Consider the following 26,102-nt stretch of genomic DNA (forward strand, 5'->3'; position numbering starts at 1 on the left):
GAGGGAGTCTCCCTCTGTCGCCCAGGTTGGAGTGCAGTGGCCGGATCTCAGCTCACTGCAAGCTCCGCCTCCCAGGTTCACACCATTCTCCTGCCTCAGCTTCCCAAGTAGCTGGGACTACAGGCGCCCACCACCACGCCCAGCTAGTTCTGTGTATTTTTAGTAGAGACGGGGTTTCACCGTGTTAGCCAGGATGGTCTTGATCTCCTCACCTCGTGATCATGAACCACCCGCCTCGGCCTCCCAAAGTGCTGGGATTACAGGCATGGTTGTAACTCTTAACCCCACTTTTTCTTTAAGTGTGAATTAAAGAGACTCTGTGCACTAATATGGGAAATGCTTAGCGTGTGTTTGAGCCCAATGACTATAGGCTTTAAGGTTCTCATGCAAATACTATCAAACACACTAAAGCGACTTAGATGTTTGCATAACTTTTTTTCCACCTTGGAGTGAATTCAACCATTTCGATTGGTCAATAATAGTTTTTTGTTATTTGTTATTCTCTGGGTATAGGGGTTTACACAGGTGACTGTGGGGAAAAAAAACACAAGGGTCAGGGCCTTACACAGAAAGACATGTGCTCCAGGAGCTCACTTACAGGTAGCGTCTAAAAAAATTAAACTCATAAAAGCAAGAGTAGAATGGTGACAGCCACAGGCTGGGAGGCTGGAGGATTTGGGAGATAGTGGTCAAATAATACAAACGTTCAATTACACAGGAGGAATTACTTCATCAGATCTACTGTGCAACATGGCGACTACAGGTGATCACAGGGTATTATATTCCCCAAAACTGCTAAGAGAGCAAATTTTAAGTATTCTTACCCCCCAAAAAAAAAAAAAGATAAGTACGTGAGGTCATGCAATGCTAATTAGTTCAATTTAGCCATTTCACAATATACACATATTAAAGCATCATGCTGTATACAATAAGGATATACCATTTTTATTTATCAATTTTAGAAAAATGGTTTAAAAGAGGGTCAGCGACTCAGATAGATGGCATCTTTGCTGCAGAAGAAGGTTCAGGAAACCCATGCAACATCGTGAAGCATGTGGACAGAGGAACTAGGCAGGGTGCTTGGAGATGATGCTGAACACGAGTGGGGAGGCGGAGTGTACCAGGGGAAAGGTGGCACTCAAGGCGAGACCTGCACGTGAAGAAAGCAGATTACCTGGCTCCATCAGATCATCTCTAAAAGGACCACACAAGCATCTTCTACCTCTGGTAGAAGAAAGCTGGACAGAAGCAAAATTTCTAAGTAAGCTAGGGGCATTAAACCATGAAATACTAGAATGCATTCTTCCAAACACCAGTTGCTTGCTCATTTAGGTAAGGTGACAAATGAGTCTCCATACAGAATTGGTCTCACAGGAGGCTGTAAACTCCAGAGATGAAACCAAGTAACACGCTGTGACTCACATACTCATCTGTTCCTTTCTCCGTCCATATCGACCTATAGAGGATTGCTGCGTCCATCTGATTTGTTGTATGTGGTGGTGACACAGAGGGAGCCAAGGATGCCATCTCTGTCCCCAAATGGAGTCCACTACTTCTTAAGCAAACAAGAAAATGCACATACACAGGGACTATGATACCATAGCTGGTTTAAAATGGTATTTCAAGAGGGCAATAGGATTCAAAATATGTAATGAAATCAGTGGAACTAATACACAACAGGATAAACTATCAAGTTTTGGGGGCTTTTGTTTGTTTGTTTGGTTGTTCATTTGCTTTTGATTTTAGTAGCAATGTATTTGATCCTCACGAGGCCTTGAGGTGTGTTTGCTGGGGCTGCTGTAACAAAGTACTGTGGACCAGGGAAATGAAACAACAGGAATTTATTTTCCCACAGTGCTGGAGGCCAGAAGTCTGAGACTCAGGTATCAGGAGGGTTGGTTTCTTCTCAGACCATCCTCCTTTGGCTTGTAGGTGGTCATCTCCCTTCGGGTCATGTAGTTTACCTCTTGTGTGTGTCTGTGTCCTAATCTCCTCTTCTGTTAAGAACACCACCCGGCCAGATGTGGTGGTTCACGCCTGTAATCCCAACACTTTGGGAGGCTGAGGCAGGTGGATCACCTGAGGTCAGGAGTTCAACACCAGCCTGGGCAACATAGTGAAACCCCGTCTCTACTAAAAATACTAAAATTAGCTGGGTATGGTGGCGGGTGCTTGTAGTCCCAGCTACTCAGGAGGCTGAGGCAGGAGAATCACTAGGAGGCGGAGGTTGCAGTGAGTGGAGATCATGTCACTGCCCTCCAGCCTAGGCAACATAGTGAGACTCCATCTCGAGAAAAAAAAAAAGAAAAGAAAAGAAAAGAAAAGAACACCAGTCATACTGGATTAGGTTCCATCCTTATGGACTCATTTTATCTTCATCTTACTTATCTTTTTAAAGACTTTAGCTTCAAATATAGTCACATTCTGAGTTACTGGAGACTAGAACTTCAATGCATGACTTTTGTGAGGATACAACTCAGCCCATAGAACATGATAATTTAGTATAGCTGTTCCTCCATATCCATGGTCCTTGGTGTCAAGACTTCATGTGAATACCAAAGTCCATGGATGCTGATATAAAAGGAGGTCTCTGACATAAAATGGAGTGATATTTGCATATAACCTATGCACATCCACCCATATGCTTTAAAACATCTCTAGATTAGTTGACTACCCAATGCAATGTGAATGCTACATAAACAGTTACTATCCAGAATGTTTAGGGAACGATGACAAGAAGAAAAATCTGCACATGTTCAGTACAGATACAGGTGTGCGTTTGGGGTTTTTTCTTCCCCTAAATATTTCTGACCCACAGTTGGTTGAATCTGCAAATATGGAACCTACAGCTATGAAGGGCCAATTGTATTCCTAGGGTGAGGCTGAGACATCAAAACATTTTACCAGTTAAATTTGAAAAGCACTATTCTCAACTCTCATTCCCACGTGGGAAATGGGTTAAAAATAGATAGTGCCTCGGTTCATCTCCAGATATCTGATCCAGTAGGTCTGGGGTGGAACTGAGGAAATGGCACTTATTATAAACATTTTCAGTGGCCGTTGAAGGGTACTCTGAGAAGGAATAACTTGGCAGAGAGACGTGATGATCCCATAACATCACAAGTTCCTCTGACACTGCTATCTGTTTGATACCGATACAGATCCTTTATCTGTGGGCACCTGGGTGGTCCCCTGTGGTTGGGGGGAATATCTTACTCATACAGGGAAGGACAGGGTTCCAAAGACCCTGGAGCACAGGCCTTTCTTCCTGTGCCTCCCTGCTCTTGATGACTGAGAATTGAGCCAAAAAGATGTACAAATTCAGGTAAGCATCTAGCCCTGCATGTACCTGAAACCAAAAGCTCCTTTGTCTTAGCTGCCAATACATAAAGTCAGTGCCAATCCACAGAGGCATCAGGGACGCATAGCAGGGTATGATGAAGAGTTGGCTTTTAGCAAACCTTTAACCAAACTCTTGGCTCTGCAGTTCTCCAAGTTTAGCACATTTCCCCAGTGTATCAGGAGGGATTCTTTGATCACAGGAAAAAAAGGAGTAAGTCTGACTAACTTCAGCAAAAAAAAAAAAAAAAAGCAATCATTTGAATGAGATGAGGTAGCTTAAGGGATGGATGGATGGATAACCAGACTTAAACATAAAGGTAGGAATGCGGGTGAATCTGAGGTCTAGCCCTGGGAGCTGTCTCTTCACTCAATTTCACCAGGATACCACTACCGAAATGAATCAACTCCAGATTTTCAATCATGCTTGTTTTCTTCACCATATTTAGCATTACTCTACTCGATATTCAGAGTCTCAGGAGAAAGAATTTCAACAGTCCTGCCTTGGCTATATCTACATCTGATGGCTAGGGGCAGGTGTCTTGATTTATCGTTGCTCCAAGACTGCACATGTGAAAGAGGAAATGTAACCCGAATAGAGTAACAAAGTACTAGCTACCATAGGCAGAAATGTCCGTTGGCTGCAACACAACAAGAAAGCATGTGCTTGCTATACCCACGATTCATCCACATACAAAGCATAGGCTAAATGAAGTTTATCTATGTTCATGAAGGAGGACAGAAGGCTTTGCTGTCTTTCTTTCATTGCCATTTTTCTTTCATTGCCATTTTTCTTAGGACCATCTCGGGTTTGTCTGCATCATCAGGAAGGAAGAGTTTCCTGCTCGTTACTCAATCCTGCTGAAACTTGCCTCTTCCTACCCCCAACTAGAGGAAGCTAGAGACGCCCTATTTATTTGCTTCCTGCCCTATTTCCGTTGCCTATCAAGTATTTTTTTTTTCTCCTGGAATGGTATTTAGACCTCAAAGGAATAAAGCAGGAAGACAAGTCCTTCCTGAGACATCAGTCATAGAAATGAAGAGTAGCTATGACAAATTAAAATGTCAGCATTAGCGATTTGCTTGGAGCTGTTTGATACAGATTTAACGATAAAGCAAGAAATGGGAATAGATTTGCCCTGGAAAGAGGCATGATGACTGGGGATAATAGGCTAAATTAAAGCAAGGGAAAGGGAGAATGAATATTAAGCCAAATATCCTAAATGTGTTAACTTTTGAGTCTTCTCCATATAAAGTGTTTAAATGCCTGGAGAGACTCAAATGAAGAATTAATTAACATATATGTGAATTATAAGATTCAGCATCAAAAATGAAGGACAGTGGATACCTGTACACTTCTTTATTTAATCATATTTCACAATGAAGTTGGAAAAATTAAAATCTGTGACTAGTTGACTGATTTCTTGATCAGAATCAATCAAGAAGTTGATTTTCTTGTGTTCATCAATTAATATTCTTGCAAAGACTGGAGAATATATAAGCTCTGTATGGAACAAGTCTTGTGAAGACAACATTTTAAAAACATGTTAAATGTATTTATGAATTTCTTATTTTAGTAGAGAAGCTGCCCCTGGGGATTATTTGCCTGCGTTCCTGCAGCTTCTACAAGCAGAGAACTAATTACTTTGGGGCAAACTCCCTCTGCTTGGAGAAAAATCAAAAAGGTGGGACCATTCGTTACGTAAGATTAAAGCAAGCAAACTTCTGCCAGTTTTTTCCTTGTATGTGTGTGCATGCACACACACACACACACACATGCACACACACACACACGAGAACATACATGAAATCTCATCAACCATGAAGATCTCAGGCCTGAACCCTGAGAGTTCTCTCTGCAAGTCACCACCTACCTGGGATCTCTGCTAATCCCTGAGCTGATCACTGAAGTCTGGCTTTAGCTGATCATTTGGAAAGCTAATGCAAAGAATGGTATTCATGCTTACAGAGGGATGCTACTGAGGACAGCACAATCCAAGGAAGGAAGTTACTAGGCTTTTCTTAAGACAGGGAAGAATTCTGGAACAGCTGAACAACAGTTTGCATAGGACAAGCACCAGGATGTATACATGGAAATGTCACCCTCCTTGGGGAGTCCCAGAAATTACTTGCTGGGGGATTCAATAAAAAAAGGATAAATTTGTTCTTCCATTATAGACAGATGGGGTTCTGAGTCATTAGGGTTGGAACATAAAAATAAGCATAATTTTATTTTGCGTTTCCAGCCCTAGTTGTAGCTATTCTATTCTTTAAAAGTCATTTCATCTGGGAATGGGAGAAGGTACTTAACTGGAAGTCCTTCAAGCAAGGAATCACTTTTAAAGTGATACAGAAGTAACTTCAATCTTTTGTTTTAATGTAAAATATATGAACGTTCATGCGTTTGTTGATCTTTGATGTGAGTCTAAGGCCTTTTCTTTGAGTGATTTCTCTGTCGATAAAAATCCCTCATTATCCTTCCCACATACACCCCACTAACATTTCAGTCACCAGCAGGGGTTGGCTAACTATGACCCACTGCCTGTTCTTGTAAATAAAGTTTTATTGAGACATGGCCTCAATCATTCATTTTATCTATGGCTACCTTTGTGCTACTATGGCAGTGTTGAGTGGGGGCAATGGAGACCCTACGGCCTTCACATACTAAAATAGTCACAATCTGGCTTTTTTCAGAAAAAGTTTGCTAACTCCTGGTCTATGGCATCAATTCTGGGTTTGATTAAAGTGGAATGAGAATGTCAAGACACACTGAAAAGAATCTGACTGCAGGATCTTTCCAGATTTCTGAGGGTTTTTTTCCACGAATATTTTACAGTCCTCTCACCCACAGCTAATCAAAATAATTTTTGAATCCTGTTTTCACACAATGTTTCCAAAGCATTTAGTTTTCATAGAAACAGCTCTTTTTCTTACTGCACTCATTTTTCATCAGTTTACATAATATTCCACTAAATAATGTAATTACAATAAAAAGTGCAGCTGGCAGAAACAGCCCTGGGAATAAATACAACTGACTCTTGGCAAGCAGACACCGCAACGGGTGAAGAGAAAGGTAAACTTGTACCAAACAGTCACTGCATAGGATGCTGTGCACATCTGCCAATATGTTTTATAAAGAGATGGGACAGTATGTATTAATCTGGTACGTTTGATAAGTGAAGGTCAATTAGGTAAGCTTCTTCTGTTCATACCCTTTTACATAGCATCTCTTGTTTCTCATATTCATCAGTTTCACGTTGGACATTTTTTGCCAATGGTTGTCAATGATTATTTGACCAATGTGTGTCTTTTCCACTAGCCTGTGAGGTACAAGAGAATAAGAACGGTGCAAGTTTTAGTATATTATTATACTTCTACTGCCTAGCACAGTGACTGGCATATGGTTGTGCTCAGAAAATATTTCTTGAATAAATAACTGAATGAAAGCAGGCATTTCTGCAATGAACCATCTTAAATTATAGTCAGGAAGAACTCATGGATCTTGTGAGGTCTCACCAAGGAGTGGGGAGAAGGGGGGCTTACATTTTCTCCCATGCTATCATAAGAGCCACTAAGGAATGAAAAGTTGGGCTTTAAAAAGCAGGGAGGGGTGAGACACAGCGGGGGAAGGTATCTCTGATTCTGATAGCTCAATTCCAAGGCAGTCGGGAAGTTTCATTATCTGATGTCCAGATGAAGGCGATGGGTTTAAGCCAAGATGATCATTAGCAATTTGCATTATGCCATCCACATCACTCTTATATCTAGCAGAAATGAGAAACTCGCTTCTAACTGGCAAATTAAATATTGATAATGCAGATCTGCTCTACAACCTCCTTCACAAGGCGGGTACCATGATTTGAGTATTTCTAAAAAAAACTCAGTCATTTGCATTCCGGTATCACAATCTCTGTCATAACTGTGGGCAATCTGTAACATTATGAAGTTAATATTTATCTTTAAAGCAACCCATTTTTAACTTAAATAAATGAAACAATAAATGGAACATAAAATACGACATGTGCCAAGAAAACTTTGTATTGCCACTGCAAATGGAAAACCAATATCAATAGTCACACATAAAAGTTAATGAAAAAAATTCATTAATATCCAACAATAATTAAGAACCTTTTCTATTCCAGACACTTTTCTAACAACCTCACATGCATTAATTATTTTAATCTTTTTTGCATGCAAATATACAGACACAAAGACACATGCGCATGCACACACACAAAAAAAACTTATGAAATTGGTGCAATGATTATCTCCACTACATAGTTGAGTAATTTGAGGTAGAGAGGATTTAAGTAACATGTACAAGGCTACAAAGTGCTAAATTGCAAAGTCTAGATTTTATCTCAGTAGGCCTAGCTCCAGGCCCCTGATTCTTAACTACATTTTGCAAACAATGTTTTTAAAGTGCAAAGAGATGCTCTAGGGCTGTAGGCTCTCAGCCTGAGGCACACTCCCTTTCCCTTAAAAAGAAAGCTTAGAAAGCGTTAGAGCACTGTTAAAGATACTTTAGTTTAAACTGTGAGTTTCTCATTGACATAAAAAGGACTGAGAGAGAAAGGAAAGGGGAGTAACTTTCTCTCTAAGCGATTCCCCCTTTCTTAAAGACTTAGTGTTCGCCTGAAAGCTGTGAATAAGACTTGGGGTAGGTGTCTTATATTCTGGGAAATACAGAGCTAGCAGTTGGTGGTAGCACATGTATTTTCCAGGATCCTTTGTTCAACGCTGATAGCCATGTTTTGAAAGCATAGCAGATATCTATATCTATATCTTCGGTGGTTTTTTATTGTGGGTTTTGTTGTTGTTGTTGTTGTTGTTTGTTCAGACAGTCTCCCTCTGTCGCCCAGACTGGAGTGCAGTGGCATGATCTCTGTTCACTGCAACCTCCACCGCCCAGGGTCAAGCAATTCTCCTGCCTCAGCCTCTGGAGTAGCTGGGACTACAGGGGCCTGCCACCATGCCTGGCTAATTTTTGTATTTTTAGCAGAGACGGGGTTTCACCATGTTGGCCAGGCTGGTCTCGAACTCCTGACCTCAAGTGATCCACCCACCTCAGCCTCTGAAACTACAGGGATGACAGGCATGAGCCGCCGCGCCTGGCATCTTTGATGTTATTTACTCAGCCAGCAATGGCTCCTTTTCCCCAATAATGAAGTCTTCCCTCAAGAGTTGGCCCTGGGCAACTATGTTTCTTCATACCATTTCCCTGGACAGATCCAATTGGCCCAGAGTGAACAACTGATCCAGACTAAGCCAATCAGGCTTCTTTTCAGGAATGTGTAACAAGGATGCACTGATGGTCCGTCCCTATACCGGTGGAAAGTGATGCAGCATACATTTAGGGGCTAGAAGGTGTCATGTGTGCATAAAGGTAGAGGGAGTCTTCATCAAAAGAAAAATCCAGAGAGGACTCACGAAGAGAAACAAAGACAGGAGATGAGCAAGAGATATGTGGAGTTCAGACAGCTTTCCCATTCTAAGCTCTGATTCCTGGGAGGCCTGGGTGCATGCCTTTTCTGCTTAAGAATCTGTCTCTATTGTTTGCATTCCAAATAACCTTAACTGAGAGGGAGTTATCTCCTAAATATTTTGCCATGTCATCAACTACAGAGCCTGCCCTTTGTGTTGTCTTTTCTTGTGGGGAGTTGGGTGGCAATAGATATGTGCTGTCTGTATGCTCTTGGCTGGTATTTCTAGGAGAAAGAGAAGTGAAATAATTCTTGGGAATAATACTGTATTAACAGTAGCTCACCTTGTTGACTACGAGGTCTGCATTTTTTTTTTTTCTTTTTGGCAGTGCTTTAACTAAATTGTTTTATCCAGTCACCAATCCTATGAGAAAGCTATTCTCATTTTATGTATACAGTCAAGCTCTGAGACACTAAGGAGCATTTAGAAGCTGGATCTGAACCTAAGTCCACAACCAGTACTTCACAAGCCCTACCCACCCTTCCCAGTATGCTGACTACAGTGTACGTTGCCATACTGCAGATCAGTATTTGAATCCACAGAACAGAATCTGGCATTCATGCATTTGGCTACTTAGTAGTTTTCTAACTGAGCTTGTTAATTAGCCCCCAAACTAACATCTAATACTCAAGCACAGAGATCCCTTTGTAATCAAATATTTTATGAGTGCTCAGAAAAGTGGGCACTGGAATCTCCCACCCTATGACCATACAATCTCCCTCAACCGGTAGATTGTTCAGGGAAACAAAGGCTCCTGGGATCATATTATTTCTGTCTTACTTGTTTATTTGTCCATCTGTTGGTTCAGATGCTGGAGAGGTAAATGTTGATAACTGGATATGGTCACTGCACAACTATCACCATGACCTGTAGTGATGCTGGAACAAGCTGGTAAATACAGCCCATAGAATCAGGAGTGATTCATGCACAGATTCCTTAGTGAGCTCCTGTGACCATCTCCCCAGAAGAATCCAGCCAATAATGTGAATTGCAAGCTCAGAAGAAGGCTCAGTCTAGTCTAGATTGACAAACGTTGGGATGGAGGAATGAACAAGTCCCCTGTTGTGTAGTTTGCATAACAACTGAGCAATGTGAGTAATCCCAATAGTTCTCTGAGAAGAGTGATCCTCCTGTTAGGAGTAACTGGCTGATGCCCTTCTCTTGGGAAGGGTAGGAGCCAGAAAGCTCATGGACAGCATATCTGGGCTGAGCTGCTAACTAAGGTACGATGCCTCATGCCTGCTGTCCACACCTAATGCTGAGGGGATATGAGCAAAGACTATATCCAGTGCAGTCCAAATTACACAAGGCAAAATACAAAGACAGTGCCAAGATGGGTAGAAAAGTTAGGATATAGGTTAGGATGGGCGATGTGACCTGTGAGATTCAAGGCTGGCAGCAAAGCATCTGTGTCAAATTCCACAAACAAGAATTCACACAGTTGCTGAGCCCATATATGTAGGATGAAAGAGAGTAATGAAAAGTAATGACAGGAAACCAGCACCCTGACAAACACAGTGGACCCCTGTGGATTCCTTTTGTGGCAGACTCCACTTTGTAACTACTCTGGAGTGCATTTTCTCTTTCCTCCAGTTTAAGTAAATCCTGTTTATGTTCAGGTGACAATGTGCCTGATGCTGGAAATGAATCATAACTGCTGCAGCCAATCACTGAGTTTCCAGTTCACCTTGCCAGTGACTGATGTACAGATTGGCCAATGAGATCTAAGAAAAGGGCTGCAGTGACGAATTCTGGGAATTATTTTCCACCAATAAAATGCAAGAACTGTGAAGGAGCCGCTCCTCCTCTCCTTCCTTCTGATGAGAGTGCTGCCCTGTGAGAAAGTGATATGGGGTAGATGGCAGCCATCTTGGAAGAAGGAAAGGCCAAGGGAAGTACAGGGATTCCAAACCACTGCCCTGATACCGAAAAGCGTCTGAATCCACCCTGGAACTGGGAGGTGGAGAGTTATTTATTTTTGTAAATAACTCTTAGCTTTTCTGTAACTCACAGATAATAGCATCTTAACTGATAATACTGATATGATTTGAAGAGTATGTCCTACAACCAAAAATGTTTTGTAGTCAGCTGAGTTAGAAAAAAGTTGTATATTATATTGAACTCTTTGTATTTCACCTTTGCACATTAAAGGCTATGAGAAGTCCTGCAGTTAAAAAACAAAAACATTTCCGCTTTTTTTTTTAAACATGGTATTTCCTAAAATTAATCATATAATCGTTTTAAAGACTTCTTAATATCTTCAAGATACTAAGCACTTCACAGAGTCTGTTTTGGAAAAATCAACTTAGGCTTCGTGAGAAAAAGAAAGGACATCCTAAGACCAAGTATAGGATACGCCAATTCCTACACAGCTTCGATGGGCACAAAACAGAAATGGCAGCTTTATCTTTCTGCATCATCTGCTATTTCCAGAAGGCCAAGGAAAAGGAATAAATTTTACAACTATCCACTTATATCCCTGAATTCTGACAACAGAATGCACTAATGAAGGACCCTCAACGTGATAACACGGCCACAGTCCTAGTCATCTGGATAGCAAATCTGGAAATACATTTTGATTGCTGCACTTAGGACACATTTTAACTGTGGCTTGCAGACAGTTATCCTTCAACGATGTGATAACTAAATAGATTTCTATTTTTCTTCCACTCTCTTTCTAAGAAAGCAAAAGGAGATTAAGGAAAATGCATTGCATTGAGATGGACAGGTATTTACATTTCAGTTCTAAATTTCTTTCAGAAATCCTTAAAAAATGCCCCCCTCAGGCCTTGCGCAGTGGCTCACACCTGTAATCCCAGCACTTTGGGGGGCCGAGGCAGGCAGATCACAGGGTCAGGAGATCGAGACCATCCTGGCCAACGTGGTGAAACCCCATCTCTGCCAAAAATACAAAAAAAAAAATAGCTGGGCGTGGTGGCACGTGCCTGTAATCCCAGCTACTCTGGAGGCTGAGGCACGAGAATTGCTTAAACCAGGAGTCAGAGCTTGCCGTGAGCCAAGATTGCACCACTGCATTCAGAGAAAGGAACTCTGTCCCCCCCCCCCAAAAAAAAAAAAAAAAAGTCACCTTAATAAAGGAAGTTTTCTTTTGAGATGGTGGAGGGGCTCTTAAAGACACAGACGTGAAAGGAAAAGAGGGAGAGAGGAAAGGAGGAAGAAAAAGAGATGGAAAGACAGAGAACAAAAATGAAGAGGACAGAAGAAAATATCTACAGATGAGATAGCTACCAGTACTTAATCACACTGGGGGTCTCCCAGAGGGAGCTGGACGCCTGAGTCACGTGGGAAGGGAAAACTCCATTGCACTCTCTTTGGTAGTATTTAAATTTTGAACCCTATATATGTGTGCTCTATCCAATCAAATACGCCATCTATCGATTCAAAACATTAATTCATTTAAAAAGCAAAAACAGTGACCACAAAAGTAACAACAAACAAAGCACTGGTTCCTGATATTAGAGATGGGGCTACTGGAGCCTCACTGGGGACTAATGTAAATGAACCATTATGTTAATATCAAGCCACTCCCTGCATTTATGTAACAGAGAGGGGAAGACTCCATTCTTGAACCTAAACCGAGCCCCTGTCGACAATGAAGTCATCAATGAGAAATAATCCCTTAAAATGCAAATAAACCCTTCATTACCTACTGTGTCCTTAACTTGCCAGGCAAGTGCCATTTGCAATAGAGATTTCAAGATTATCTTAATTCTCAGGAATTTATCAGGGACTCCTGGAGAGAAAGGCACATATTTCTCTTTATCTAGCTCTGACCTAGTTCTGGCCATCGTCCCCATCCAAACAGCAAGAGGAAATCTGAAGTTGTAATACATTATTTAATAGGATGAACCAGTAATTCAGACTGCAGGAAAAAAAAAAAAAAAAGGCAGTAAGAGAGTTCAGAAAAGCTTAAAACGTCTTGAAGTCTGTTCCATGAAGGAAAGGGTCACAACTAATGTTGGCACACGTACTTGAAGGAAAGTGGGTAGAGAGGGCCATACTGAGATAGTACATAAATATGCATAAAAGAAACAGAAAACCTTAACTCGCTTTCTTGGTTTCATGCACCTGGATTCTGTTATTTTACCCAAGTACTTGACAAACCTGATGCCAACAGCAACTGTCAGACGCAAGCAACTCTACAAATTATTGCCATCATGACACTATCATTAGGTAAATGCTCTGAAGTTACAGGGCAGTGTACGAAGGTATTAGGCCTGTCTGATACATTATTCTTATTTATTAGACACCTTTGGGCACAGTGGTTTCCCGACGCCAAATCACACTGTTGTGGTTTTAAAAGCAGCATATTTCTCTAATTTTTATAACAATTTGAAAACATGGCTACAAGGCACATTGTCCAGTAAAAACTGCCAACTTCCATTAGTGACATGAAAGATAGACCAATCATAATTTGAATCTCGTCCACCGAAAACATGAATTCATTTAAAAAAAAACAAATGGGGAGAAATCCCATTGTTTCTAAAAATGCCATCCCCATACCAAGAAGAATGTCCACTGAGACACGATGAAAGCAGAACAATGTCACCAAGCTCCATTTATAACCAAACACTCCCTCCACATCTGGGGAATACTCCTTACACCGATATACCTGAGCACCAAGACAGTTTCATTTTTAAGTGGGGAAATAGAATATGAGGTTTAAAATGTTGTCTCCCTCTCCCATATACACAAATGTCACTAAAACCAAGAGGTCTATAGATAACGCAAATTCTCCTAGAAAACGCCCTTGACATATTCCTTGCTCACCCACCCCAGTCAACAGCCAAAGAGCATTTTAGCCACTCAGCAAACAGCCTGGTATCCATATTAAGAAGGCAGCAAGCCATCCTTTTGACCTTTGTTATTACTTAGACCTCGTGTTGTACATAAAAAGACTACAATGATGTCAAACAAATTCCAGAAGAGAAGTATTTATTGCTGAAACTAAATCAAAAAATCCATATCTACTATAATGGCACTTCAAAAGAAGATATACTGTATTTACCAGCTCAATCAATACTAAATTAGCTGGGATAAATATTTTCAACTCTACCAGTCTTAAGATGAAGTCTGTTATTTAGAATCCGTGTCTTGGGAGAGACAAGGAAATTTTTGCTTATCACACAAAAATGAGAATCAGGAAGCATTTTACAAGCAGGTGCACCTACCCTTAGCTGCTCTCTTTCACAATTCATCTGTTGTCTTGAAACCTACAAAGAAGAGAAAACAAAGGGGAAAAGTCAGAAGGTTCTGCATCAGAAAAACATGAAAGAAAACAGAAAGTTACTTTTAATTACTCAGCTCAAAGAAAACCCATAATTAATTAATTATGTATTTAATTTTTCTTTAGGTCTACATAGCTCAAGCCTCACATAGCTCAAGCCTCACTTAGAGTTCAATTGTGTTATTCAGAAGCACAGCTAGGATACGTCAGAGACTGGAAAGGGGATTAGGAGAGAGGTGTAGGAGAATGTGTGGGAGGCAGCATCTGCCTGGGATAAGGGCAGCTCCCCTCTCGTCAAGAAACCCCCCACCCTTTGCCCTGAAAACCTCGGCTTGCCCTATCTCACAGGTGCAGGAATTCCTCCATAAAGGTCCACTCGAGATGGTTGTGATAAGTCAGTGGAAAACACACAGTCTTCTCTGATGTTTAGGGCCAGCAGTGTCAGCTACATGCCTTGACAACTGGGTTATATTTTATGGTCCAGTTCTAATCTGATGGTAGTAAGTCCCCATAGGATTGTACTGGGGAGAATTCTGAGGTCAATCCTTCTATCAGAGAAAGAAACCCCGGTGGGTTTCTACTTTCAACTATCAGATAGAAAAATGAGTGTTAGCAATACATATGCCCTGCATTAATTATCTTTGCCCTGTTGACATGTTTTACTTAATGTCCAAGGATGCTTCTTTAGAGTAGCCATATAACTTATTATCCAAACAAGAAAACATAGGTGGGTTAAGAGGGATGGGTGGAGTGGTATTACATGATTATGCTAAGAACACAGATAAAAAGTAACACACACAAGGAAATTTGAGATATATGGTCATTCTGTCATCAGGAGCTAGTAGACTCCACTGTGAACTAAAATAGTTTAGGCCGAAATAAAACTTAGGTCTTTATTCACCTTTATTCTGTATCTTTCCGGTATTTTTTTTCTTTTAACCAATGAAACAACTCCCGACTTCCAGCACCAGACAATATACTGTAACTTTTTGAAACTTTTACGAAGGGATATGGAGGTTTAGGAACCTTTTGATGTATATTTTACGCATTTTGTACAGAAAGTTTCTTTTGACTTTTTCTAAAACAAAAAGAAGAATCTTTACTTAAGGAATGCACCAGAGCCCAAAAATCTAAAATCAGTGCTTTTCTATGCCCTTTTGCCCAGAAATATTACAACTAACAGTAGCTCTTAAGAAAATAGACAGAGAGGCACACAAATGTTTACTTCCATGTCAATTAACAACAGCATTATTTATGAAAAAAATTATGATGTGTGATAATGGGAAAATTAAAAACATAGTATACTGATAGTGTAGCATAACATGTATCATTGAGAAACAAAGTTTTAAATATAGAGATTTGAAAAATGCTTAAAAGACACCATTTAGTTTTTAAGAAAAGAAACCACAGAAATATACAATATTAGGGTTCCTATCTTGTGTTAAATATACAGTGAAACAGATCATTAAAGAAAAGGAAGGAATGCTGGGCGCGGTTACTCACGCTTGTAATTCCAGCACTTTGGGAGGCCAAGACGAGTGGATCACCTGAGGTCAGGAGTTCAAGACCAGCCTGGCCAATATGGTGAGATCCCAACTCTACTAAAAATACCAAAATGAGCTGGGTGGGGTGTTGGGGGCCTGTAATCCCAGCTACTTGGGAGGCTGAGGCAGGAGAATCGCTTGACCCCGTGAGGCAGAGGTTGCAGTGAGCTAAGATCCCACCATTAGACCCCAGCCTGGGCAACAAGAGCAAAACTCCATCTCGAAAGAAAAAGAAAAAAAAAGATAAAAGTAAAGAAAGAAAAAGAAACTAAAGAAGAAAAGACTAGGAGAAATACTCCAAAAAATTATAAAAGAAACTGGTACAATTCTATAAACATCCCCCCCCCAAAAAAAACCACATTGAATTACACACCTGAAATAGGTGACTTTATATTATGTAAATTATGTCTCCATAAACTGTTAAAAGATGAAGTGGGGAAAATTCATTGAGAACAGAGAGCAAATTAACAGTTGCCAGAGGACTGGGTTAATGGAAAAGGAGGAGTGACTGCTTAATGGATATGAGGTGTCTATTTGGGGTGATTAAAATGTTCTCAAACTGGATAATATTTGTACAACATTGTGAGTTTACTTAAATGCCAGTAAAATGTGTACTGTAAAATGGTGAAAATGGTAAATTTTATTTTACGTGTGTCTTAACACAATAAAATAAATGAAGTAGGTAGTGAGGTTTCGGTTCTTGATGAGATGGGGAGAAAACAATCCATCCTGCTTCCCCGACTGAACGCAGAGAGGAAATCTGTATAGAATGCATGGGGCAGCTATTCGAGATCTCCGAAAATTAAATAGCAGCAAGTAGAGGGGGAAACAAAACGACCAAAATTGAAAGTACCACCAGATAAGTGGTGAATTACCACCTCCCACCACCAATACCCCTCAGTGTGGGTGCAAGGAAGCCAAGAGCTGAAAATCAGACACCCAGGCAGATAGAGACTCAGGAGAAGCACTCTGGTTTTGTCTTGAGAAACAAGATACAGGAATCTTAATGCTCAAATAGGGAAAATCCCCATTGTTGTTTTTTTTTATTATTCTTTCTTTTTAAAAGTTTATCTGTCCTCTTATGCTGCAGTCTCCAGGCAATCTCAGGGTCGTGTTCCTGTATAAACAACAGTGGCAAGTGGGGCGGCTGCAGACACTTAACATCTACGACTGCAGTCCCAAGAGGTTGGGCAAACAACTACCACCTCCCACTGCTTTTCTTTATTTCCTCTCTTCTCTCGACACTTGGTCCTAAATGCAGACTCAGATGACAAGCATGTGAACAGAAAAATGAAAAACAAACAAACAAAATACCACCAGCTTTCTGGGTGGAGGACAGAAAATGGGGAACCCTAGAAAACAAGTATTACTTTGAGGATCCTGGAGAGAAAATAATGGGGGAAAATTACCCTCATACGGTATTTTTTTTACAAACTCTTACACTCACCTCTTTGCTCATGTCTGTATCTGACCCTAAAAAGTTTCCATAAGCTTTGATAATTGAACTAAGGAACAGACTACTGCCCATCTCCTAGACTTGATACGTACATGGGAGACACCCAACAGAACTGATATTGGAAACAAATCCACAGAAGAAAAGCAAGAGCTTTCAGCCTGAAACCAACAAGATTGATTGCTTACTAAAACAAACATATCAACAACTTCCATGGGATTTAAACAAGGCCTAGAGTCTCTTAACACAATATTCAATATACCCAGGATACAAACCGAAATGACTTAGCATACAAAGAACCAGGAAAATCTAAACTTGCATGGGAAAAGACATTCACAGACACCAACATCCAGATAGCAAAGATGTTGCAATTATCAAATAAAAACTTTAAAGCAGCTGTTACACAACTGCTCCAAAGAGTAAGAAAAAACACACTGAAAATAAATGAAAAAAAAAGAAATGGACAGTGTTAGCAAAGAAACGAAAGATGTAAAGAACCAAAAGGAGCCGGGCGCGGTGGCTCATGCCTGTAATCCCAGAATTTTGGGAGGCTGAGGCGAGGGGATCATGAGGTCAGGAGATCAAGACCATCCTGGTTAACATGATGAAACTCCGTCTCTACTAAAATTACAAAAATAAAATTAGCTGGGCGTGGTGGCGGGTATCTGTAGTCCCAGCTACTAGGAAGGCGGAGGCAGGAGAATCGCTTGAACCTGGGAGGCGGAAGTTGCAGTGAGCCATCATCGCGCCACTGCACTCTAGTCTGGTAGACAGAGCGAGACTCTGTCTCAAAAAAAAAAAAAAAAAAAAAAAAAAAAAAAAAAAAAAAAGAACCAAAAGGAAATTTTACAACCGTAAAAATAACCAAAATCTCGGACTGGGCACGGTGGCTCATGCCTGTAATCCCAGAATTTTGGGAAGCCATGGGGGGCGGATCACCTAAGGTCAGGAATTCGAGATCAGCCTGGTCAACATGGTGAAACCCCTTCTTTACTAAAAATACAAAAATGAGTGGGGCGTGGTGGCAGGCACCTGTAAGCCCAGCCTCAGGAAGCTGAGGCAGGAAAATCGCTTGAACCCGGGAGGCAGAGGTGGCAGTGAGCTGAGATCGTGCCACTGCAGTCCTGCCTGGGCTATAAAAGTGAGACTTCGTCTCAACAAAATTAATTAATTAAATAAAATGGAATAAAATAAAATCTCACTGAATGTGTCCAAATACAGAATGAAGACAACAGAAGAAAAAGAAGTAAACTTGACTACATAAAAAATATTCAATCTAAACACAGAGGAAAAAAAATGTAAGACAAAAAAAAAAAAGGGAAACTCGGGCCAGGCAGGGTGGCTCACACCTGTAATCCCAGTACTTTGGGAGGCCGAAGCAAGCGAATCACGAGGTCAAGAGATCGAGACCATCCTGGCTAACACGGTGAAACCTATCTCTACTAAAAATACAAAAAATTACCCGGGCAAGGTGGAGGGCACCTGTGGTCCCAGCTACTCGGGAGGCTGAGGCAGAAGAATGGCGTGAACCCGGGAGGCGGAGCTTGCAGTAAGCGGAGATCGCGCCACTGCACCCCAGCCCGGGTGAAAAAGCAAGACTCTGTCTCAAAAAAAAAAAAAAAAAGAGAAACTCAGGGACTGGGAAACAAATATGAAAAGGTACAACATTTCATGTTACTGGAATTCTAGAATATAAGGATCAAGAGTTCACTGCAGAAAAAAACATGCTAAGAAATAATGGCTGAAAACTTCCTACATTTCACAAAAGATATAAACACAGTTTCAAGAAACTAAGAGTTAAAATCAATGAAATCCACAACCACATATATCATAATCACATTGGTACAGCCTAAAATTAAAACACACTGAAAACAGCCAGACAAACAATACAATACTTGTAAAGACCCAACAATTCAACTAACTATGGATTTAAAACAAAATTCAAAGTAAACAAAACAGACAAATGAAAATCCAGAGAGGTCGGCAAAAAGTAACACCCAGTTATTTAAATACTGAAAAAATAGGCCGGGCGCAGGGGCTCATACGTGTAATCCCAGCACTTTGGAAGGCCGAGGCGGGCGGATCACAAGGTCAGGAGATCGAGACCATCCTGCCTAACACAGTGAAACCCCGTCTCTACTAAAAATACAAAAAATTAGCTGGACACGGTGGTGGGCACCTGTAGTCCCAGTTACTCGGGAGGCTGAGGCAGGAGAATGGCGTGAACCCGGGAGGCGGAGCTTGCAGTGAGCCGAGATTGCACCACTGCACCCCAGCTTGGGGACAGAGCGAGGCTCTGTCTCAAAAACAAACACACACACAAACAAAAGAACTGAGAAAATAACTGTCAACTGAGAATACTAAATCCAATGAAAATATCCTTTAGAAATGAAAGTGAAATATGAAGGTAACTAAGCAAATTCACTGCAGATGGACCTGCTCTAAAATAATTACTATAGAAAGTTTTCCAGTTAAAGGAAATATGATACGTGAAGGAAACTTCAAACAACAAGAAAGGAAGTGCTGGAAATGGAAAGGGTAAACATATGGGTAAATGTTAATAGGTGACTGTACTCTTGAGTTCATTAAAATATGTTTAATATCTTAAAGCAAAAAATTTAAAAAAAAAGGCAGGGGCAGGGGGAATTGCATGAAGAGCTTTTCAATTTGTGGATATACAATACACAAGATAAACAAAACATAGGCTGGGCGCAGTGGCTCACACCTGTAATCCCAGCACTTTGGAAGGCCAAGGCAGGCAGATCACCTGAGGTCAGGAGTTCAAGACCAGCCTGGTTAACACAGCAAAACTCTGTCTCTACTAAAAATACAAAAATTAGCTGGGCATGATGGCATGTGCTTATAATCCCAACTACTTGGGAGGCTGAGGTAGGAGAATCGCTTGAAACCAAGAGACAGAGGTTGCAGTGAGCCAAGTTCACGCCATTGCACACAGAGTAAGACTGTCCCCTGCGCTCCAAAAAAAAAAAAAGATAAACGAAACATAAAGACTAAAAGGCTGAGGCAGGAGAATGGCGTGTACCCGGGAGGCGGAGCTTGCAGTGAGCTGAGATCCGGCCACTGCACTCCAGCCTGGGCAACAGAGCATGACTCCGTCTCAAAAAAAAAAAAAAAAAAAAAAGACTAAAGAAAAAGAGACATACATGGTGATAAGTTTTCTTTATTATCTCCCATCTTTATTGAGGCACAATTAAAAAATAAAAATTATATATATTTAAGGTGTTCAACTTGGTATTTTAATGGATGTATAAATTGTAAAAACAATCACGAGAGTCAAGCTAATTAACATGGGTGATAACGTTTCTGTGTTCCATTTAAAGAGGCAAAATACTGAGTCTTGTAGACTGAAAGAAAGATATGTGTTATAATACCACCTTTAAGAAAACCTATAAAAAGTGTTATGCCCAGAACAAATAATGTTAGAGTAACTGGATGTGCACCCACACACACACCCCCCTTTACCTAAACCTCACACTTTATACGAAAATTAACTCAAAAGGGAACACGTATCTATGTGTAAAATATAAAAGTAATGGCCAATGCAGCTAAAGACTGAGGGCAATGCTTCCTTCTTAATGCTTTTCTGTAGTTTTCAAATTATCCTTTGTAACATGCAGGACATTAATAATCAGAAAGTATTTTAATATCAGTACCTTGCAGAAATACAGGTGTTTTAAAAAAATGTACAGTAATAGTGATAGCATTGATTTTCCTTAATTAATAAAAAGTTTATCTTGGCTGGGCATGGTGGCTCATGCCTGTAATCCCAGCACTTTGGGAGGTCGAGGTGGGCAGATCACCTGAGGTCAGGAGTTCCAGAAGAGGCTGGCCAACATGGTAAAACTCCATCTCTACTAAAAATACAAAAAAAAAAAAAAATTAGCCAGATGTGGTGGCACACACCTGTAGTTCCCACCTACTCGGGAGGCTGAGACAAGAGAATCGCTTAAACCTGGGCAGTAGAGGTAGGCAGTGAACCAGGATCGCGCCACTGTACTCCAGCCTGGGGAAAAGAGCGAGACTCTGTCTCACACTATTAAAAAAAAAAAAAAAAGTATATCTTATAACTAGATTAGTATTTTTAACATCTGCCTTCAAATATTACAAGGATTTGCCAGACTCACAGGAGCACAATGTTGACACTGAAGGAACCAGGTGGCCTGCTGACCTCTGACCTGTGCCATGTGAAGTGGCACCACACGATCATATTCCTATTGCAGACAATGTCAAATGCAAAATCCAACAGTAGCCAAGGAAATAGCTTTGCTGCCCTTCAAATGAAGCCGAATAAGGAAAATGAGATTTGGGAATAACAAAAAGGACATTTCAAGTAATCTCCATAGTAGACATATTTGTTTTTGCTGTGTTTATTTTTCCCTGCACAGCATCCCATATTGTTTTGCTTATATTCTAGTGATAATATCCAGCTTCTTTTTTCAGGTCATGCACCTGTTCCATTTCATAAATAATTAAGAAACTGGATGCCACCACTACCACCATACTCCACCCACCGCCAACCCCTTTGTTTGGAAGTGGGAGTCTGGCCAATTTGAGTCAATTCAGTGACATACACATCTCATGAGTAAGGTGGCAGGTGACTTCCCCTCCTTTAAGTAGCGAGCATCAAATGCAGATCCATGCTTTCCTTACATCTTCCCTGAAGACAGAGCTGTCCACTGCGCAAAATGGCAGAGTCCCATCACGTGTTGTGTGTTTCGGCTGCAACCTTGCTCATCAAACAGCATCCCAAACAGGGTGTAACAATGCTCGGAAGACTAAGTTATTGCTGCAACTAATGAGGCTCTTTAAAAAATTTCCCCATAACCATTATGGGAGAGGCTCGGGGTGCGGGGATTGGGGGGGGGGGGTTGGAAAAAGGCACCTGTAACTCCCTACAGTCTGTGATGAAGAAAGACCCTAACTGTGCACTCTTTAAAAGCCAGCCTTGAAACATATCTTAAATGTACACTTCATCAAATGTCATTTCATTTGGAAACTAACATGTGATATTTTTTTTCTCCCATGGCAGTAATGCACAAAACCAATATATTTTATGGCCTAAATGAAAAAAAAGAGAAGTGGAAGGTCGGGCACTGCTCCTTTAAGATGCTTCCAGAATCAAATACCACTCTCGAAAGGGCTGCCAAGTAAGCACTTATGAAAGGTTAGAAACTGAAGCAATAAACTTCAGCATGAGACCCTTTGCTCTCCTGGTTGAGTGGGATGTTTAATAGCAGGGATTCATCTTCCCCATCTCCTATCTTCATTTAGCCAACAGGGCCAAAGACGCTTTCTCACACTCAGCGTTTTTCATCCTTCTCCTGACTTTGAGTTCTGTCTTATCAGTTCTTCCCGTTTTATTCTGACCCTATTTCCAGTCTGATTTTCTCTCCCACACATCAGACTGGCTCTGCAATAACTAGAACTGAGTCTTCCTTTTCTCGAGATGAGTATGATGTTGGAATCCACTTGTTTACTCATCCATCCTTTCATATATATCCATTTACCCACACACATACACACTCATACCCACACATGAATATATATGTACACATATATCTCAAGCACCTTCTGGATGTCAGACACTGTCCTAGGTGCCAGGAATACAATAGCAAAGAAGGCTGCTGGAGCTATTGTCTAGGTGGGGAAAAAGATGAGTCTATGGATAATTACAATACAGAGAACATTTGTACAGTGAAAGTACAAGAGGTACTCACAGTGCATAGGAGGTGGCCAAACTTGTATTAGAGGATTGAGAAAGGTGTTAGTGTATTTTGTTTGGTTGTTTTTGTTCTGTCTTTTAGACAATGTATCCAGGGAAAGAATGAAAAAAATATATATTTGGAGGAAAGGAGCGGGGATGTGTGGAAAGCTCAGTGAGATTATGGAAGTGCAATAACTGAATATGGCAGAAGAGTCAAGTGCAAGAGGGAATTGGTGAGAGATTAACTTGAACTGGGGAAAATAGTCAAAAGAAATATATGACACACAATAAATAAATGGATAAACAGATGTGCATGTTTTCATGTCCGCAATAATAGAATGGAAAATCCAGTTTTCAGGACAATTGTGAATCACTTAGAAGGAAAGCACTGGACAAGTTTAGCAGCATAGAACTCAATAAATCAAATCAATTGGTAGCTGTGAGTATTTCTCAGTGTTGCTGTTTTTGTAATCATTATAAATTCTTCTGAAACAAGATGGCATTTTCCTATAAACACACGTCTCCAAGTACCTAAGGTGAGCCCCGCAGTTTGCCTTTTCCTTGATGCATTTCAGGATTATGATACACATTTGAGATGTGTACTCTGGGTACTAACTGCCTAGCACTGTGCTAATGAAAGAGGATGTGTATCTAAACGACACCTCATACATTTTAAAGGATGAGTTCGTGTCCTTTGTAGGGACATGGATAGAGCTGGAAACCATCATTCTCAGCAAACTATCACAAGAACAGAAAACCAAACACCGCATGTTCTCACTCATAGGTGGGAATTGAACAATGAGATCACTTGGACACAGGAAGGCAAACATCATACACCAGGGTCTATTGTGGGGAGGGGGAGGGGGTAGCAATAGCATTAGAAGATATACCTAATGTAAATGATGAGTTATGGGTGCAGCACACCAACATGGCACATGTATACATATGTAACAAACCTGCACATTGTGTACATGTACTCTAGAACTTAAAGTATAATAATAATAATAAAAAAAATTCTTAGTGAAACTCAAAAAAATGTATAAAATAAATGACACATTGTACATTTTATTTAAAAAAGACAGGGGAGGAGTGATGAATAAAATAAAGATGATGATACACGGTCATATGTGATAGAAAAGAAAACAATAGGGTTCCAGGGCTGCTCAAAGGAGAGGCAGCAGCCCAGCCTGCTGAAGGAGGAAAGCAGTGGAGGAGACATCAGTCAGGTGTTTCTGGACATGAGACCCTCGATGTAGCCCTTACTGAGTAAATAGGAGTTGAGCAGGCGGACCTCCCCAAGGATACAGAAACAAGATACTGTGAATGGCACAGTCAAAAGTTGGACAAAGTAAGGGAGAACACCAGATTGGGGTGTGGAGGGTGGAAGCGAAGGTACTTTGGGATTACATAACATAGGTTTTGCTCAATTTTAACTATGCTGCTAGGAAAGTAATTGTTTTAATCACTTTATTTATTTATTTATTTATTTTTATTTATTTATTTTTGAGACAAAGTCTTCCTCTGTCACCCAGGCTGGAGTGCAGTGGTACAATCTTGGCTCACTGCAACCTCCATCTCCCAAGTTCAAGCTATTCTCCCACCTCAGCCTCCCAAGTACCTGGGATTCCAGGTGCGCGCCACCACACCCGGCTAATTTTTGTATTTTTAGTAGAAATGGGGTTTTGCCATGTTGGCCAGGCTGGTCTCGAACTCCTGACCTCAAATGATCCACCCGCCTGGGCCTCCCAAACTATTGGGATTACAGATGTGAGCCACTGCGCCCGGCCTTAATCACTTTTTGCTGAAATAAATTTCACACTAACAGTCGTTAAAATGTATCCAACGTTTATAACATGTCATAAAATGAGCTAAACAGTTCCTAGTTACGAGCTCAGTTAATTCTCAGAACTTTGTAAGCAGCTGACAATTGATTTCATTGGCTGATTTGATTCTAGCTCTATTTTACAGGTAGAGAAACTGAGGCACGGAGTGAGTAAATTCCTGAAACCATAAAGATAGGAAGTATTCAAGAGGGAATTACCATCCAGATGTATTGACTAGGTTTCCTCTCTGAATCACTGTTGTACACAGCTTCCAGGGTCAAGTAAATCAGCCAAAACCATGGACACCGACATTGTTAGCCCTAATCCCCCAATCTGTGCCTCACTTGTCCTTAGCAGGTACTCATTAGCTACTCTACCCTGACAAGATGCTGTTTACACACTTGTGTTTCTCTACAAGACATGCACTGACTAGCTAGTGTTATCTAGTTCCATAAAACACATAAATTTCCATACCTGGCTTCTTGAGGTAAGGACCAGTATAATTTCCACCAAATTAGATTTCTCTGATATCAAAGCACTGAGTCCTTCTGTAGATCCAGTTTTCTCCCCAATGGAGACTGGAGGTTCAGGATCAGACGAAGGAAGTCCAGTCCTTGTACATCACCTACGTAATGTTGGCCACATTATATAGTCTCTGCAGGCAATTTCCCCATTTGTACCATAGGGACAATATGGTACCTGCATAGTGTCTACTATTATTGTGAGCATAATCTATTTGAATCTCTAAGCAAAGCACTCAGCACATTTAAAAATTCAGCAAATACCAGCAATTGGTATTCAAATTAATGAGAGAGCCAGCAGGTTTTCACAAGAAGTACTGGGTCCAATGACTGGGGTCTAAATCCTGGCTTTGTCCCCCAAGGCAACAGCTTCTTTGAAATTTCGAAAGGTTTGATACTATCTTTTTAAGAAGTGTGGCTAAATTGGTACCAATTGTTTTGAGGGGGCAGATGGCACTTATCACAATGCAGAATTTCCATTTCCTTGAATTCAATGGTTCACATTCTAGGAATCTCTTTAACAGAGCGCAAGGGCAAATGAGGAAATAAGGACAGCGCTTCTCATGGAACAGACCCAGAACTGAGAAGAATGCCACTGTCCACAAGTAATGAAATGGTTAAAAGAATTGTGGTTCATCTACATTAGAGGTTGAAAAACTTTTTCTCTTAAGAGCCAAATAGGAAACATATTACACTTTGAGAGCCATACACTCTCTTGTCTTTGCTGTAGCTACACAGCTCTGCCATCATGCTAAAACAAAACAAACAAACAAACAAACAAAAAAGCAGTCATTGACACAGTGTGTAAACCAATGGGTGTTACTGTATTCCAATAAAATTTTACTTACTTTACTTTAGGGTCGGGCGTAGTGGCTCACGCCTGTAATCCCAGCACTTTGCAAGGCCAAGGTGGGTGGATCACGAGGTCAGGAGTTCGAGACCAGCCTGACCAACATGGTGAAATC

General features: G+C 40.8%; 1 protein-coding gene across 2 annotated transcripts in view; it reads right to left on the reverse strand.

The window, feature by feature from the left end:
* RBFOX1 (RNA binding protein, fox-1 homolog (C. elegans) 1) overlaps positions 1–26,102 on the reverse strand; it is a 1,371,131-nt gene that overhangs the window by 717,307 nt on the left and 627,722 nt on the right. For both annotated transcript variants that reach the window (XM_011999923.1, XM_011999916.1), the window contains exon 3: positions 14,016–14,057. In XM_011999923.1, coding sequence (XP_011855313.1) covers positions 14,016–14,057 — 42 coding nt within the window. The remainder of the gene's footprint in view (positions 1–14,015; positions 14,058–26,102) is intronic.

This window comes from Mandrillus leucophaeus, unplaced genomic scaffold (genome assembly GCF_000951045.1).
Source record: "Mandrillus leucophaeus isolate KB7577 unplaced genomic scaffold, Mleu.le_1.0 Scaffold609, whole genome shotgun sequence".
Lineage (NCBI taxonomy): Eukaryota > Metazoa > Chordata > Mammalia > Primates > Cercopithecidae > Mandrillus > Mandrillus leucophaeus.